The sequence below is a fragment of the Neopsephotus bourkii genome, unplaced genomic scaffold, assembly GCF_033783945.1.
Source record: "Neopsephotus bourkii isolate Nb327-2 ecotype Australia unplaced genomic scaffold, CSIRO-AGI_Nbou_v1 NB_1600, whole genome shotgun sequence".
Taxonomy (NCBI): domain Eukaryota; kingdom Metazoa; phylum Chordata; class Aves; order Psittaciformes; family Psittacidae; genus Neopsephotus; species Neopsephotus bourkii.
Window position 1 is genome coordinate 637,894 of NW_026902076.1, and position 19,148 is coordinate 657,041.

The 19,148-nt window shown below is 39.3% G+C and overlaps 1 protein-coding gene across 4 annotated transcripts in view; it reads right to left on the bottom strand.

Moving 5' to 3' along the window:
• The window catches only part of KIF13B (kinesin family member 13B), a 133,529-nt gene that overhangs the window by 51,826 nt on the left and 62,555 nt on the right, over positions 1 to 19,148 (bottom strand). For all 4 annotated transcript variants that reach the window (XM_061372169.1, XM_061372167.1, XM_061372171.1 and 1 more), the window contains exons 11-17: positions 13,983 to 14,195; positions 10,620 to 10,730; positions 7,183 to 7,317; positions 5,149 to 5,279; positions 4,015 to 4,101; positions 2,545 to 2,735; positions 1,495 to 1,705 (exon numbers count right to left, since the gene is read on the bottom strand). In XM_061372169.1, coding sequence (XP_061228153.1) covers positions 1,495 to 1,705; positions 2,545 to 2,735; positions 4,015 to 4,101; positions 5,149 to 5,279; positions 7,183 to 7,317; positions 10,620 to 10,730; positions 13,983 to 14,195 — 1,079 coding nt within the window. The remainder of the gene's footprint in view (positions 1 to 1,494; positions 1,706 to 2,544; positions 2,736 to 4,014; positions 4,102 to 5,148; positions 5,280 to 7,182; positions 7,318 to 10,619; positions 10,731 to 13,982; positions 14,196 to 19,148) is intronic.

Sequence of the window (19,148 nt, forward strand, 5' to 3'; positions counted from 1 at the left end):
CTGACAGAGATTCAGATGAGAAGAAGGAAGAAGATCTCCTCTGTGAGGGTGGTGAGGCCCTGGCACAGGTTGGCCAGAGAAGCTGTGGCTGCCCCATACCTGGCAGTGTTCAAGGCCAGGTTGGACAGGGCTCTAAGCAACCTTTTCTAGTGGAAGATGTCCCTGTGCAGGGTGGTTGGATCTAAACTGTCTTTAAGGTCCCTTCCAAGCCAAACCATTCTATGCTTCTATGTGGGTTTCTTCTCATCTGAGGAGCAGCCAATATTTACTCCAACAAATACATGGCTTGGTAGGACCCACTTTGTAACACAGAAATATTTTTCCAAAGCATCTACTGAAACCTTTTAAAAGACTAACAGGAGCGCATGACTCATTCAGTGGGACTTCTGGCTCTACAGAAGCCCATGGCAGGGGGGTTGGAACTTTATGGTCCCTCCCAACCAAAACCATTCTCTGATTTTTAACATAAAAAACAGGTAAATTAAATTTCATTTCTTCTGAGGGAAAAAACCAAACCAAAACCAACCCAACCAAATAAGATTATGAGTTTAGCAGTATAAACATTAACATACTGCTGGCTTTGGAGACATCTCCATGCATCTGCTGAACAGTCAGCTCTTGTGTGGATTATTCCACAGTTTCCCCATCACAGATGTGGATGTTCCATTTACAGAGAAAGGTTTATTCAGACACCATACCCACTTGCTCACTGGCTTTCCTGGCAAGCATCAGAGTGAACCAACTGTGCAACACAGGAATCTGGTACCACAAAATATTCCAGTCACAGAGCTAATACCTTGATAGGCTTTCTCAAGTATTTTCAAAAATATTTCAAAGATTGCTTCTCTAGACATATAAATTAGATTTGTATTTTAGCATTACAATGTTTTTATGACACTCATTGTTTTTGGGTAAGCTTCATCTTCCTCCTGCAGCTGCTCTTTTTGACAGTTAATACTGGAAAAGATCATTAGAGGCTGAAGTAAATAACCTCAGTGCAGTTGTCTAGAAAGAGGCAAAGAGGAGAGTGGCTCCTCTGTGGTTATTGAAAAAGCTTTGCACTGCTCTGGATCAAAATTCCTCTTATCATCCTTCTATTCCCTTTTCTTTCTGCACTCTTCTAGTTGCCAAGACCTGTCCAGCTCAGACAGATGGATGGGAGTAAAAACAACCTTTCAGCAGCTGAGTCATGATCCACAAAACAACAAACTCATATGGGAGTCTCAAAATGTCTTCCAATCACCTCCTCATTAGACAAATTCATTGCTCATCAGGAAAGTTTCTCCTTAACAACAAAGCAGGCACTCATTCTTTCTCATCTTTTTTAGCATTATAGGTCTGATTATTCCAATATTTTCCAACCTGTCCTCCCCTGTCCCTCACAGGAGTCCTCTCAGGAATTCTGCAGAGATATGCAAAATTAAATCCTGCAAAAATCACTAGCACTAAAGAACTTTAAATGAACACTCCTGAGGGTCAGATTTGATTACTCACCTCTCCTCCGCCCACTGGCGTAAGCGCTGCTGGGCACTGGGGGAGTGAAAAGAGAACCTGTCCATGCTGCGGAAATGCTGCTTCTCTGGTGACAATCGCCTTCGCAATTGCTCCAGTTCATGTTCGTACATCAGTCTCTGTCGTTCAAGTGCAGACCTCTTCTCCTCCTGATGTTGCTGTTCCAGGCTTTGCAAGATTGACTGCATTGGATCTAAGCAGATGTTGAAAATAAAGAAGCTAGTACTTCTGGGGGTCAAATTCCTGTTAATCGTAAAATTCAAACTGAAACAGTCATGTAATGAAAATGGGGCAGAGATGGGGGACTCTGAAATATGAGATTTTTCCTGTGTTCTGCTACAGATACGCTGTATGACTTCGGGCACGGCAGAAATTACTATGTTTTGGTACTTTCCTTCCCCATTCTCTATATGCTGTTATCCATATTAGGGCCTGAGGTAGCTACTGAAATCATTGTGAGGAACGTACTAGACAGTAAATACAGTTATCATATAAAAGGAGGAAGAGATTATATTTTTGCTGTAATGCATATTAAAAAAAAAGTTGCTGAAGTGTTGAACAAAATAAACACCTACAGAACAGACTGGATGGATGACTGAAGAGAATTCAGAAAAGCGAAAGAACAAGCTGAAAAAAACTTCTTCCTGTTTCCCAAAATAATGTCATTCTGGGACAGCTACATAAGACCACAAAAACTAAAGAATATGGTTTCAGAGACAGAAATCAAGGGAGTTAATAACTGAGTGAGACATAACACAAGAAAAATCAACAACAACAAAGTGAAAACACTTTCATAGCAGGCTGCAGTTCCACCAGTGTTCCAGTTTTGGCTTTTCCCTCGATAAGAACTGCCAAAGCAAACAGTCTGCAATGTTTTTTTCCCCCTTCAATTGCAAAAATGGCTATGATGAGTCATTCACAAGAAAAATTCACCAGTAGGAAGTTATGAGGGAAAAAGTCTGTGGTTAAAAGTCCCTGAAGATGTAACCTTGTATTCTGTACATACTTCCAGTAATTTCTGTGGCTTCTTACCATTGCTACCAAGTGCCTTCATAGTGACTTCCATCTGAGCATACTCATAGCTGAAGTTGATCTCACTAGACACTTCACTGGAATTGTCCCCATCTATGTCCAGCTGTTCAACACTATTACTGTATTTCATAGAGTTGTCCCGCTCTTCATCCTCATGATCTGCCTTCTTTTTCTTCTTTGGCAAATTCAGCCTTTCAAAACCAGGAAAATGTTTAAAGGACTATTAATTGCTCAACTCTGAAACAAAGCGTTGCTTTCAAAGACTATTAAAATTAAGTAGATTATCCAAACCTGTTTTTTCCTTTCAAAATCTGTTGATCTACGAGTGTAGTTTTAGTCAGTGTAAACAGGGGACTTAAGGCAAACTGATCTATCCTACACTCTAATAATAGAGAATACCTGACATTACTAATCATATAGTTTAGATGACCACTAATTTTTTCAGTTGTCACATATTCGAATAATTTTGAGGCAATAATGAAAAATTTATCTCTCTTTTTATGCAGATTCTTCTTTCAAGCATAAATGAAACCAATGCAGTTTTAGATTATCATTTAAACCCACTAACCTTTAAGGTATTTCACACCCACCACAGAGGGTTTCAAAAACTGAGTCTTTATTGAAAACTCTTACCGATGATCCTATCTGGCAGAGGAAAAGTGTAGGTATGTCTGGAGACAGTACTCCAGGGAGCTCAGAAAACAGTAAATTTGTAAGACCCAGATCACCTATAACATAGGTCAATAATCTAATACCTTATCTGCAAAATCCAAAATGCAACCTACCCAACTCAAGGCTTGGGTGTAATATTTTCACTGTGGAGAAGAACTTAATATTAATGTGGTACCAAGCCACCTTAAAGATACCAGCTCAAAAATTAAACCTCTTTGATGAGATAATATTACTGGTAACCACAGCAAGGTCCTCATCAACAAGATTACAGTCCCTTTGAAAATACAAAACTTAAGTCAAGCTAGTGCTCCAAAACTGAAAACAAGCACAGTTGTTATAATATTTAGTATTCAAGAACAATCATTCATCAGCACTGCCCTTTTACAAGAAAGCTGGAGAAAGGCTTTTTACAAGGACGAGAGGGAATGTCTTTAAACTGTCAGAGGGGAGATTTAGATGAGATATGAGGCAGAAGTTCTTCCCTGTGAGGGTGGTGAGGCACTGGCACAGGTTGCCCAGGGAAGCTGTGGTTGCCCCATCCCTGGCAGTGTTCAAGGCCAGGTTGGACAGGGCTTGGAGCAACTTGGTCTTAGTGGAAGGTGTCCCTGCCCATGGCAGGGGGTTGGAACTGGATGAGCGTTCATGTCCCTTCTAACCCAAACCATTCTAAGATTATAATCCCAATGTAAAAGAAATCACCTCCTCCTGAAGCTTGAATGCTCCACTAACTTCTTTCTTTATAGCTTAAGATAAAACCAAGTTGGCATAAACTTATAATGTCTTTAATGTCTTTTGTACCTGAAGAAGTGGTTGTTTCCCCACAGTATTCTGTCTCCATGATGTAGCTGGATAGGACACACGACAGCAGAACCATTTACGAATGTCCTGTGAAAAGGCAAAAATCTAAAGCAAATACATCTATATAAGGCTGCTTTTTTTTTTTTTTTTTTTAATCCCAGTACTACATTCTTTATTTTAAATAGGGAAGAAGAACAGGTTTATGGATTGCAGCAAACAGGCAAAATATCTCCAAAAACTTCACTGATCTACTGTGCTGTTTCATAAAATCCTCAAAAGCAGCTTCTTTTGACTGCTTATGGAATTCAGTGTTTTTGGATAGATAATGACAGCTATATCTGGGGAGTATAATTAGAGCTTAAAGATGAGGGACCTGAAAAAAGATAATGTCACTACAAATAAACACTTTTCACAGTACTTTGAAATGCAGACACAAAATAGTAACATTTGAATAAGACATTAGAGATCGTTACTATATAAATGGTTTAAAGACAATAAACTAAGAATAATCAGAAACTCCTTTTATTTCAGAATCAGATTAAGTTCAAATATATGACCATAGGATAACTCAAATTTGAAGAGAAACTCATGATGTCATCCAGTCCCTATGTCCTGTCCAAAGCAGAATTAACTACAAATGATGGGAAATGTGAAATTGCTGAATTTTGTGTACCTAACAATAAATTACTAGAGATGCTGACAATGCATGCCATTTTGTGATCAATTTGAATATACCATCTGCCTTTCAAGTACTGCTACTTAATCAAATAAAGCAACAAATGCTTCAGCAGCTCTTTGCATATCAACAGATTTCCTAGAAAATTAATTCAAATTTTGACAGTTACAGCTACACAGCTGCAAATCAGTACCTCATTGCTGAAAGCACATGCAATTTGCTCATCCTCTTTGAGAACTTACACCACCACCACTGAGAGAAATCTCAGAAATGAAAGATGAGTTGACAGAGGGCTAAATGACAGCAAAATGTGAAAACAAGATACAAGAAGTAGAATTTTCTCCCTTAAAAACAGAAAGAAATGTTTATTTTCTAATTATCTTTTTGCACCAGTAGTCATAAAATGCTAGATAAAACTACAATTATTACACAACAGGAGTTGTATTTTATTCCTTTACCTAGTATTTTTTTTAGGTGTTAACATAACCTGTCCTTCTGGGGTGATGTCTATAATGCAGTGCTCAGGAAGAATTCCCATTCCACACAGCTGGATATCTTGAGAGTTGTCTGAGCCTATTAATGTGTGTTCCTGGGGAAAATTAATTCAGATGTTAGCAATGGGTTGCAAAAATTCACTAGTTCTAATTAATCCATTCTCTTTCTGGATGTATCTTTTTATCTAGATCCAAATTTGGAAGCTACTTAATACTTCACTTAGAAGGGAAAAAGAAGAATGATACATCGCAAAAGCAAATCCTTGCTTTGGCTAACAGGAATACGTAGGGAGCACTCAGGAAAGTTTACAGACAACAATTAAATCCTATGATGAAGAGGTTTCTATAATTTAATTGCAGAAGTCAGTGCCTTGGGATGTTGTAGAAGCCAAAACTAAAAACTAAAAGAGTTCAAAGAGGAAATAAAACAGGTTCACAATGGTTACATCCACAGCTGTTATGCTGGTTCCAACAGCTTAGGAAATTCCTGAAGTACTCAAGACATAAAGGATTTGACAGATGAAGGATCATGCTACACATGTCCCAACCCATCCATTTCTTTTTTAGGTATCTCTAAACAATTTTTAAGGAACCGATACTACAGCCTAGATGAATCAGGTCAAACCATTCTTCAGTACTTTTAAGATCAAGTACATCTGCAGCTCAGCAATCTCAGGATTTCAGGCAAAACAGGTCTAGGTCATTTTATCAGAAGAATTTAAAAGCACAGGATTTCAACAGCAGAATTCTCAACTTACAATACAAATCTCTGTTACTAAAAAAAAATAATAATAAAGTAACTGAAACACACAAAGCCTACCCTATGCAAAGGAGTTTTGTCTAAAACAGAAAAGCAGCACAGCACCACCTGAGACTTTTATGCTGGTGCTGATGAGCCAAGGCCTGTTTTCTGATTAGGCTTTGGCCTCAGCACGCTCTTGTCATGTGTTCCCAATGAACACCACAGAAGCCAGCGCTGCTCCAACAGTTGTCACTGCCAAGACTGATTTAGCAGCTTGAGTCATACACTGGACACCTACATGAAAGGTGTCTGGAAAGAATTCAATTCTTCCTCCAAACCCTCAGCTCTTTTGTCCTTTTAAACACTTTTTAGCAGATACAACACTGAGAAAGTTATTTCCCTTGCTTTCATGAAGATACCACAGAGCAGCAATGACTGATATTAAAGAGGATAATGTATTTCCTCATACTGACTAAACCAAAACTATCTTCCAGCCCAATTGCTAATTTTGTGGCTGTTTTGAAAGTTTTTACAGACCACTTCAAAGAGAAGAAAATGATTTAATGTGAAGCTCAGACTGCTGATGTTCTTACACTGATAAAATGTTAGAACTTGCACTCTAAAATGTGACTTCAAAATGGGTGCACTTCATTTCTCCTGGCTCCAGATCACATCTCCAGTTTGTTAAACTAGAACAAACTGCCAAAATGTTTCAGTGCAGAGTCCAAAAGTCACATCACATGTTTTATGTTTAACATCAGTAATGGGGACTGTATATCAACAGAAGTGCTAAGGCAGAACAGAACTTGATTTTCACTCCTGGCAAGTTCCATGCAGAGGAATAAAAATGTGTTTTATAAACTGCAGATAGCAGTCAGAGTTTGGACTACGCATGTAGAAGCAAGAGGATTATTGATATGTCCAATCTTTATATAAAACATTTTCTGAGTAAAACATTGTGAATGTTGGCATTAGAAAAAAAAACACAACAGCCCCTCCCCCCACAACCAGGAGACAGTTTCTTAAAGAGAACGTTTTTAAATTTCTGTCAAAAAACAAACCAAAACCATAAAATACCCAAACTTTCCTCTGCTATGAAGAATTAAATTTGAAAAAAACGTTGTACTCATTCTTAATGAAGCAGTGAATATTGGAGAATGATTTAGATGTGCAGCTGTGATAAAATTTTCTAAGTGTACCTCTGCCAATGGCATTAGAGTTTACTTCTATTAAAAAAAATATATATTTATTTTTACCTTTAAATAGTACACCAGAAGTTCATTGAGAGCTGGATCTGCATTCAAATTAACCAGGAAGCATTTATTATCTCCAACTTTTATTCCAGAAGACTGAAGAGATATGCCAAGGCTTTCCAACTGTTTCTGACGCTCCTGCAAGAAAGTAGCCATCAAAATTAAGTGGACTGACGCACTGCCCTTCGGAAATGCATTTGTATCTGCCAAAGCCACACGACAAAATGATGAACTGCTACTTCTGAAAAAGGTGACTCTTCTGCAAGAGATTAGACACGAAACCCCTAATTATATCATTTTTGATGAGGTTATCCGTAGCTTCTCTTGTCCTTCCACCTCTGCTCTCCGAGGGCTACGTGCTACGGTCTCACACAGTTGCATCTTTCCAGTGGAAAATGAAAACAGCCGAGAGCAGCACACTGCAGTACTGTAGGAGCTTCTCCATGACCTCACTGGAACAGCAAAATGCTACCACAAAGACATCTCTAGAGCCCTTTATTTTCCTCTTTTGAGCTAAAAAGCAACAAGTTAAGTTAAATCCCTGCCAAGTCAAGCTCAGTGTCTATCTTTTGTTCCAGAGCAATCAAAATGACAAAAAACTGGCAACCTGCTATTTAACTAATGCAAATAACACTTCCTGCTGAACAAGAATAGTAGCATTTTGGATGGTGTTTTGTTCTTGTCAATAGAGTTCATAGAATTCAACAACAAAGCATTACTGTGCAAAAATGTACATCTTTCAAAGGGAAGTGTTTGGGTGAAGACCAGAGCAGTGAAAGAGGAACATTAAATGTTTCTGACTTAAGAACAGAAAGGGATTCTTTTATAAAAAGCATTGCAATAGAAATGTTGAGGATTGGTCCCAGGATCATACAGAAACTGAAATGAGACTCACTATCCACAACAGCAAAAAACATTAAAAAAATAAACTTGGAAGGCCTATCACACAATTATTAGGGGGAAGAAGAAACAGGGGAGGATGATAATACTTAATAAAACCCTAAAATTAGCAGAGATTATGTAGGAATAATGCTGGAGTATTTATTAAGGTTCTGACCTTTACCTACCAATTTGCTTTGTATTTAAAAACTAGGTATGTCATGCTATTCAGTGCAATTCTCTGCTCAGCACTGGGGCTATATCAGGTCTAATCAAGAGTAAAATTGCGAAGATATCCAGCACAACTTGCTTGTGATTTCCTCTACCCTTTGTCCCCACACACTTACAAAACCAACATAATGGTCCTCATAAGGAAAAGTCATGTGCATGAGAGAAAAAAAACCCACAAAGAACAGAAAAAAAACTGCAGTATGATGTCAAAGATCTCTCTTCCGATCACCAGTGCCAGGCTCCGAAGTTCACAGAATCCCTTATTATCTACAGAGATAAAGAACGTGTTGCCCAAAGGAGGACTTGGCCCACAGTCAAAATCTCACAGGATTAACTTAAAGATAATGAGCCTGTTTAACTTTTGCTCAAGACCTAATGTTAATTAACTTAAACTTTCAAATTACATTAAAAGTATGTCAAACTTTCACTGAAAATGTGAAAAAATTGCCTATTCACACAGCCTTTAAGGCTTTGAACCATTACTGCCGCTCCATCTCTACAAACTGCCTTTGAGGGACCTCATTCTTTATGAGGAATCATCCTTTCCTCAGAGATTTACAATTACTTTTCTATCCTACCTGCCTCCCCTGCTATAATTTGACAAGACAGATGTTAGTGGATGCTGGCCAGAAATAAAGTCACATGACAAGCCATGATATAAATGAATTTAACCTTGGACCTGTCTAAGCCTACTGTACTGCGCTTGCGTGGCAAGGTTTTAGTAGTCAGGGGAGGACTACAGGGTGGTTTCAATGAAAAGCTGCTAGAAGCTTCCCCTATGTCTGACAGAGGCAACACTAGCTAGCTCCAAGTCAGACCTCTGCTGCGCTACTGTCCATTAGTAACAGTGGTAGGGCCTTTGGGATAATGTATTTAAAAAGGGTAAAATGTTACTGGACAAGAGCAATGTCAGCTGCAGAGAGGAGTGAGAACATGTGAAAGGAACAGCCCTGCAGACCCCTGGGCCAGTGAAAAAGGAATGGGAGGAGGTGCTCCAGGCACTAGAGCAGATTCCCCTGCAGTACGTGGTGAGACAGGCTATGCTCCCACAGCCCATGCAGGTCCACAGTGGAGCAAATATCCCCTTGCAGCCCATGGAGGACCCCATGTCAGAGGAGGTGTATGCCCCAAAGAGGCTGTGACCCCATGGGAAGCCCCTGCTGGAGCAGGGTCCTGGCAGGATCATCAAGAGAGGAGCCCAGGCTGGAGCAGGTTTACTGTCAGGGCTTGTGACCCTGTGGCTGAGTCACGCTGGAGCAGCCTGTTCCTGAAGGCCCGCATCACGTGGGAAGGATCCACACTGGAGCAGTCTGTTCACCAGACTCTCAGCTCTGAAGCATCGTAACAGACTGCAAATTTAGAGACAAAGAGCTGGAGAGCTAAAGCAAATGTGCAAACATCGAAGCAGATTTAGTCTGTACCATTGAGGCCCTCACTCTAATTTTTCAACCTCCTCGAACACTCAGGGTTTGTGTGCTGAGAAACTATTGTGTAGGATGAAAGCAGAAATCTTATTGTTATTTTTTAGTTTTTTCCACCCTTATATATAGGGAGGAAAATCCATGTACAAATCTGCACTGAAAGCCAGGAAGCCCTTGTAGTCACAAGCAGCACTTCTTACAATGGATCTTTAAAACCAGAATCAACACAGTCTATTTTAATTGTGTCATCTACAAGAGGGCTTTGTATCAGAGGCTCTACTTTCTTCTTATTTATTACATACTATTCATCACCTTTCAATACACTTCCCCCTCAAAAGCTCCCTACTGCAAACACATACATCAGTGCTTGTGTGGTAAGAACTGGAGGTGCCGTGCAATAATCATGGTGACCTGCACAAATTTTCAGTGTAACCATCATATTCAATTATGGTCTGAGGCCCTAAATATCAGTGTAAGAGGTCTTAAAACACACAGGGATTCTGAACAGTGCTATTTTTCAATATTCTGAATGCCCTTTGCCTTGTAGTTGAGGCTTTGTGTAAATAACCTTGCATTTAACACTCCCACTGCTCCCATCTTCCATCACAAACAATGATTTTACTGTCTGAAGAATATAAGCCCCCTGTAATCCTCTCATCCATGGATTATTATTTTTTAAAATAACTTCTCCATTTGCATACAGTGACAATTTATTATTGTCACTGGAATAGTAATCTGAGAGGCACCCAGCTAACACAGGAATTAAGTGAAGCTTTTCAAAAGGGCAGTAAGCTTGACCTACTTACCCTAAATGTGGGGAGATATTCAGACTATGAACTGACAGACAAAGGGAACAAACCTATTTTTCATTAAAAAAAAAAAAAAGGACGAGAATAGAAAGCAGCAAACCTGTGCTATCTCCTCAGTTTTTCTTAATTTTTCTTCCCAGGTCACAGTCATTTCCTGAATCAATTTTTCTGATTCTTCCAATCGTTCTTTTAATTCTGGTGATTTCATAGCCTGCAGAAACAGAAGAAGAAAGCTTGTTGTGCTTTTTTTCCATTCACATTGCTGTCACACAGATGGGGAAAAAAAAGGAAACATAACTTTACTCATTTTTTCAAGGCACACTTACCAGTAAGTAAATGGGTTTTTAAAATACATATTGCATATAAATGCAGAATCCATCAAAATCTTAGTTTAATTATTTTCAAGTACAGATGCTGAAGTGGAGTTTATAGACTTCAATGCAAACCAATTAGATGATGATGGCAGATTTGCACAAAGATATTAAAACACAAAATGAACATCCCAAACGACTCACATCTAAACCAGTCTTGATCCTGAAGATACTGCTGATCTGGCCAGCCACCACCCTCTCAGCTGTTGTTCCTTCAAAATGGAACGTGACATCTCAGTCACTCAAACTGATACGCCACCAAAATATTATTCTTGTTCATTTTGATATGGCCTGATGGGTGTCATTGTTTTCTTTCTATACCAAACACGAACTCATCTGAGGTGCTCCGGTTATCTGCCTCTGCATTTACTTATGTATTTTACGAAGTAGATAAAGCCTAGAAAGAAGCCTTAATGTGTGCTTCCAGACACATGAATTCAGTTTTCTTGCTAATCCATCATAGCTCTAATTTTGTTCTGTGAAATAGTCAAAGGGCCATGTTCTACCCAAGGACTAACTTGAGATAAGAAGTTACCCACCCCACCCCCATCCCCCCGCATGCATCAACCTCTCCCAAAAACGAAAGGATATTTTTTATGCTTGTATTTACATCCTCCAGTCTTGACACTGGTATATTCCTTCTCTAGAAAGGCTGAGAAAGTTGGGAATGTTCAGCCTAGAGAAGAGAAGACCTCATAGCAGCCTTCCAGTATCTGAAGGGGGCTTTTAAGGATGCTGGGGAGGGACTCTTCATTAGGAACTGTAGTGACAGGACAAGGAGTAACGGGTTAAAACTTAAACAGGGGAGGTTTAGATTGGATATAGGAAGAAGTTCTTTCCTGTAAGGGTGGTGAGGCACTGGAATGGGCTGCCCAGGGAAGCTGTGAATGCTTCATCCCTGGAGGTGTTCAAGACCAGGTTGGACAGAGCCTTGGGTGTCATGGTTTAGTGTGAGGTGTCCCTGCCCATGGCAGAGGGGTTGGAACTATATGACCTTAAGGTCCTTTCCAACCCTAACTATTCTATGATTCTACGATTATTTCATTACTGCTAACAAGATGAAAATAGTTTTGGCTGATAGGCATTTATGCAATGCCAATTAAACAATGCAAGTATTGCTGTCCATCACACACTCCCTTCCCACAAAGCCAACACTCCTCAGAGGAATCCAAATCAGATTGGCCTCATTACACTGCAGTTCATGCAAGAAAAAGAGCGAGTGCCAGAAGCAGAAAATCCTGTTCTAAGACAGGAATTTCCTCTGCCTCAAGACACAACAGTAGAAACTGTCAGCTGATGTGTCCTGTGTAATCTTTTCCAGGTTTAAATATCTAAATACAGGATAAAAGGGAACATCAATTCCACCTGGGAAGGAAAACGAAGCCAAGGCAGTCTCCAGAACAAAGACATATTATGAGTGATAAAATATCATCGGTGCAAAGGCACTGGATACTATGGAAGACAGGCAGATGAAGCCCAGTTGCTCTCGAAGTCTAAATCTTGTTTGGCCATTTATTTGGACCTGAAGCAAAATTACTCAACATTTTCACATGCTTCAACTGTAAAATGAGCTAGGTAATCCTCCTCACTACCTACAATGCCTATATAAACAGATAGATGGGCCCAGGTTCACACCAGACCTGAACATGTGCTTCTATGCTGAAAGCAGTTGGTTTAAATTACCAGCTTAGGAAGGACAATCTGGTGGTCTTGGCACAGATGTTAAAAGATGGGATAGCAATTTTGAAAAGATGTGTGGATGAAAAAAAAAAAAAAAAGGGGAAAAGAGGTTAATGCTTTACTCTTCTGAGGGTAAAAAAGTGACGTGTCAAACTCTGTTCTACCTTGGCTGTTTAGGAGAGAAAAGGATACAGACACCAAAAGGAAAAAAAAAAAAAAAATCCAAACCCACAATTTGGTAACCTCTGTATTTGGAAACCAGCTTTAAAAATCTAACCTGGCTGCCATAACAGGTCAACACTTTTGCTCAAGTTGTTTATACACATTTCTGTAAGAACAAATAGATGGGCCAAAAATGTAACAAACTAAAAGGAATACAAGACAAAGAATACAGATTTTGACCTTTACTGTGTAGCCTTTTTATAGAGCAAACTACACCGTTTTTTCCATGAGCTTTGTCAAGGCCACTGAGATGACAACTAGGGTGGGATTTTAATACTTGGGAAAGGAAATATGTATTACTTCATATTTAGGAAACACTACTTCATTACTTTGGAGAGCTGCCATTATTTTGGCATTAATGCTCACAAATGAAATAAATAGGAAGTACTTGTATCTCTCAGTGTACTGTTAAGTCTGTGATTCATATTTTAGAGGAATTTTTAGATATTTAACATGAGATACCTTAAAGAAACTGATATACACTTACTGGATGCTTAGCATATTAGGCAGCTCAAATGAGAACAGTAAAAAACTCACTAGTCATTTCTAACATCACAGCCAGCATTTCCTGCATACCTCATGAGGCAAATATTGTAATCATATTTTTTCTGAATTGCAAAACAGACGGATTATATCACCATTGCTTTGCCACATTTGAGAAGAGAACTCAGGATTATGTTAGTTCTTGGCCTTCATCTAACATTTAGACCATGCTCCTTTCACAATTGAGGTAGCTATGCAGATATTCATAATATCAATTAGTTCCTGTTTGAGATTCAATTGAGAAGAGTTAAGCTTGTAAGCAAGCAAGCATTGTTCAATTGAATTCACACCTCGCAGGATGCAGCCACACTGAATTCCTAAAATATACTGGCTAAGTTCTGTGTATAAACTACACAATGTTAAGAGTTCACCCTTATTCCTCTCTCCACCAACTCTTGCTTTTGATCTGTACCTCACAATAAAAACAAGATTGCTCAACAATGTGTTCAGACAGAACCTGGTATCTCATATTATCACACGTGTTTCAAGACTGATGTACAGAAAAATGGAAAGAAGTAATATAAAGGCAAATTCCTCATAGACACCACGTAGTCATTCTTTGTGGCTTCCATTATTCAAGCCAGGTAAAAAGGTCTTGACAATGGGGTTTAGAGGCCTTACTGACTAGTCATGGCTATAATTTGTACCTCTGCTTTTGTGAGCTGTTCTCGCAGCTTTTCCACTTCCTCACGGAGCTCCCGAATAATGCGAGCGTTGGGGTCTTCATTCACTACAGCATGATTCACAATGTTCTTCGCCCGGTCTGCGTACCTCAGTGTTGAAAGGGTCTCATCATAATTGTCTGCTGCTGGGCTTACTGTTGCTACCATAGCAGTCTTGCTGTTGCCACCAAGGCTATCCTGGAAAGTGGTACAGGTTATAAAATTAAGACAGAAGGTCTCTTTCATTTTACCTAGTCAATGAACTTAGACAGTGAATAATAGCCTAGGATTGGGAGGAGATGGGGCAACTAATAACAGGAACATTTCTGTCAGAGTTACTTGGTTAAAACTTAATATTTTAAGATGTGTAGATCAAGGAAGGATGTTATTTTCAATCTTCATTTTTTTTTAATACACATTTAAGAAATGTCATTCTTGGCTTTCAGAATCAGTTTGATTTTAATGAGGAATGAAAACAGTCCCTTTTTTTGCTTTATGGGGCCTTACAAGCACTTCAAAGTTTTAATTGTTTTCTCTGCCTAGGTTTATAAACCAGAAATATAAGCACTTCAGCATTAAACTTCTCAGACAGTATTGAAGGAGGTCAGGAAAGATCGTGATGAATTCAGAATATCCTATTTTAAAGACCGTAAACAAGATGTTTCCAATAAGTACACATTTAAATAAGTTAAAGATCTCCTCAAACAGTATAAGCTAATTTTATTCTTCTAAACACTTCAGTATGGGGCCCTTCCCCTCCACCCCCGCTTACACAGCTCACAAGCTAAACTGAGTTATGTAAGAAATTACACTTTTGGAATTTGGTTGACAGAAAAGAAGGGCGTGAAACCACATTCCTGCAAGGCAGTGTGCAGGGGGAGTGGGGGAAGGAGGGAAGGGAGCATTCAATCTTCTACTGATTGTGAAAATGTGGTTTACAATTCTGGCTAGTCTAAAAGATAAAATATTCTGCTTTAACTTTTGCAGCAAATCATTCTTCTGGTTAGCTGGTTTATTTGGTTTTGTTGGTTTTTTTTTTGGGAGGGGGGAGGGAATGAGGGTGGAAGGGGTGTGTTTTTTACCCAATATCCCTTTCTGAGATAAACCCTGCTATTAACTTTCATCTTCAATAACCCATGAAATCTAGGTCAGGCATTGCCATTAGAACAATCTGACTACATTAGCTGCTTGTCTAACCATTTTAATTACAAAGCCCACACATAGCATTCCCTAGCAGTCGTTAAAACACCCCTTTAAGTATTTCCTTAAGACCCTCTTTTGCTGCATGATGTCTAAAATAGCTTGACAGCAGCCTGGCTGCTTCAGTACTCAGACAAGCATTGACTATTGGGTCTCTATAGTTTGGAGAAGAGGAGATTAAGGGGTGACCTTACTAGTGTATATAAATATATAAAGGGGGAGTGTCACAAGGATGGAGCCAGGCTCTTCTCAGTGGCAAACAATGAAAGGACAAGGGGTAATGGGTACAAATTGGAGCACAAGAGGTTCCACTTAAACCTGAGAAGAAACTTCTTCTCAGTGAGGGTGACGGAACACTGGAACAGGCTGCCCAGGGAGGTTGTGGAATCTCCTTCTTTGGAGACATTCAAAACCCGCCTGGACACATTCCTGTGTAGCCTTATCTAGGTGTTCCTGCTCCGGCAGGGGGATTGGACTAGATGATCTTTTGAGGTCCCTTCCAATCTCTAACATACTGTGATACTGTGACTACACAGACCAGCATTACACGTTGCTGCATTGGTAGCACCGCTGTCTTTGGTCATGCAAAAAGGCAGCTAACTCATTGGATATAAAGTATAATTTCATATGTATATTGTTCAGCACAGCAAGGTACACCAGCAGCTAGAGAGCACTTGCAGGTAAGAGTATTTTATAGAGAAGTCAACTGAAAAGTGTTCTGACTGACCAAATAGCTAAGTCCAGAGGAGGCCACAAAGATGCTTCAAGGGCTGGAGCACCTCTGCTAAGGAAACAAGCTGAGAGAGCTGGGCTTGCTCAGCCTGAAGAAGGAAGGCTCTGGAGAGACCTCAGAGCAGTTTCCAGTGCCTGAAGGGGCCAACTAGAAAACCAGAGAAGGGCTTTTGACAAGGGCCTGTAGGGACAGGACAAGGGAGAATGGCTTTAACCCGACAGAGGGGAGATTGAGATGAGATTTTAGGAAGAAGTTCTTCCCTGTGAGGGTGGAGAGACACTGGAACAGGGTGCCAGAGAAGCTGTGGCTGCCCCATCCCTGGCAGTGTTCAAGGCCAGGTTGGACAGGGCTTTAAGCAACCTGGTCTAGTGGAAGGTCTCCCTGCCCATGGCAGGGTGGGTGGAACTGGATGAGCTTTAAGGTTCCTTCCAACACAAACCATTCTGTGATTCTATGATACCAGAGTGCTTTTTTTCCTCATTTGAGGAGCAGCCAATATTTACTCCAACAAATACATGCCCTGGTAGGACCCACTTTGTAACACAGTTTTTCCAAAGCATTTACTGAAACCTTTAAAAAGACTAACAAGAGCACATGACTCATTCAGTGGGATTTCTGGCTTTAGAGAAGCCAGAACTTTTCTTCAGTCCTTAACGGTTTTCACAAATTAGGAATGACACTCTGTAACTGCAGTCCCTGTTCTGCATCAAAAGATGAAGTTTATCAGAGAGCTGGCCAGGTACTCCACTTCCAAATCAAACCTTAACAGTTTGTAGTTTGGGAACCTCCTTCACTGCACTAATTAGCTACAAAATAGGATTAATTAATTATTTGAATTGCAACTCTGCTGTACAGGCAGCTGAGAATGCTGTTACAGTGGTACACCATAATTCACAATATGCCCATTATAAGTTGGGCAAAGCTCCTGTTGGACCACAGCTATTCGAAACCAATGCCAGACTGTCTGATAAAGGTTTATGAATAAAACTGTTCTGATGATTTCACTGGTTTCTTTAATGTTAAGCAAGAAAGGTAGACAAATAGTAAGCCAACCTCTCATTAACAGTGTCTGCAAATTACCCTGGCAAGGCTGGGTTTGCATGACATAGACACACATAGTGGAAATAAATAAGTTTAGTTATTTCTAAGACTAAGCCAGCCCAGACTTCTCTAGCACAAGTTTACTGTGGAAACAAAATGCAGACATCAGATACGATATTTTTAATAGCAGCCATCAGTAAGAGTGCAGGGCTTCTTACTATAATGGGAAAACAAGCTGTTTGTGCTGATACTATTTGATAAAACCAAGAAGTTAAAGCACTGTCACGCTATTTTGATTCCTACACATAATCTGATGCTAATCTTCAAGCTTCTTTCTCCAATTAATATTTTTCACTTGGTACTTTTATCTCAATAATCTCAACAAAATGAAACAAAAAGTGTTAAATCTTGGGGTTTCCTGAACACTGCTTGTTTCTTAGATTTATGGAATGACTCTATATGACAGATACTCCTAGTGTCAGAACACATTTACCCTACTTCAGCATCATAATTAAAAGTTGAAAGCTAGAGAGAAAGACAGCCCACCATCTCATGGCTTCTATAACTAGGCCTCTTTAAATGAATAAATCCCACCTTTGATCTTTAATTAAAAAAAAAGAAAGTTTAAATTTTCCCCTTTCTAAATAAAGCTTCTCTTCAATGAGCTTGTTTGTAAAAAAATCCAAAAGCCCCAAACCTTTTGTTTGCACTTAACATAGCTGGATGTTAAAGACACAAAGAAGGTTTGCTTGAAAGAAGGCAGAACAAAAGTACACTTCTATTTATGAGCTAAAGCAAGTGCTGGGTACGGCCATCGTCATCATGGCTACAATGCATGAGACAGGTGCTAAAGAGGAATTTCAGTCTGCTTGCTGGATTTGTTTAGAAATGGAGCAGCATAACTAATTCTAACAACAAGGCTAGAAATTCGTTAGGGAAGTTTCCACTCTGTTTGCTCAGACTGTTACAGCCCCATCAAGAAACCAAGCACATGCTGATGGGGCAAACTGAAGCAAGCTACATGCTGGTTTTGTTCCCATCTTTGCATAGAGCCAAAAAGCATTTGTTTAATTACAGTAAAAACTCAGTGTGACTATACAGAGGCAAAAATATATTTAAATGCTAAAAGGAACACTGTAATATGAGGGTTTATTTTACTGTAGGAAAAGTACAAACACTATTTCTGTTACGCCATTCTGATTTCTACGTAGCCCTCATGACTACCTGATGACCAGTATCTGTGATGATTGCACTGGAAGAAGAGATAAATCATTTCACAGTAGTCACGCTAAAAGGTTCATGGTTCATTAAAAGACAGCACATAGAAAAATGAAGGCTTGTGGTGTCAAGGGGTTACACATGTAGATATTTTATTTTATTTAAACACTGAAGTCCACTTTGTTTTAAAATCTCTTTAAGGAAAACAACCTTCTTAATCTCCACACTTAGGTATAACCTGCAGCTAACTTTTTCTTTCCACACGTGCAGCTAAATCATAGGGATGACTACTGAAACAACATCTAAAAACATTGCTAAGAACAGGTGAGGAAGCAAAGCAGAGCTTTCAAGACAACCAAACCTAGCCAGAGCACCTACAAAAGAAAAAAACAAAAACAAAAACAAAAACAAAACCAAAAAAAAAAAAAGAAAAAGGCTGGTGGTGCCAAAAATCAGTTTCTTTCCAGATTATATCTTTCTACTAACAAATATCTTAGCTGCTCCTCAATAACAATAAAACAGAGCACAAGGAATAAAAGGATACCTGGTAAGTATTTCTATGAGACATGGTTATGAAACATCCTGGCAATCAAAGGATGAAAGAAAAAAATTTTAGCAACATGACAGTTTACAGTAAAGAAAATGACATCATCTACATATGACACCTAATTCACTAATCCTTCAAAATCCAAGTCAAACAAGACTGCTCAAGCTGTACCGGGCAGGATAAGGAAAAGAAAGACAAGCCACTTTCACTAGCAGGCAAGCTTTTAATGAAAACAAGTGGTTACATTTGCGCTTGCCATTCATTCAGAACATGGGAAAAATCCTTATGATGACTATTTCTAAAATCAAACTTCTACTCCCAAGATTTTTTTGTCATCAGGCTACCCTGCTTTACTGCCATTGTACCTAGGAAGTTGGAAGAACAACAAACTCAAAAGCTTGCCTTTTAATTT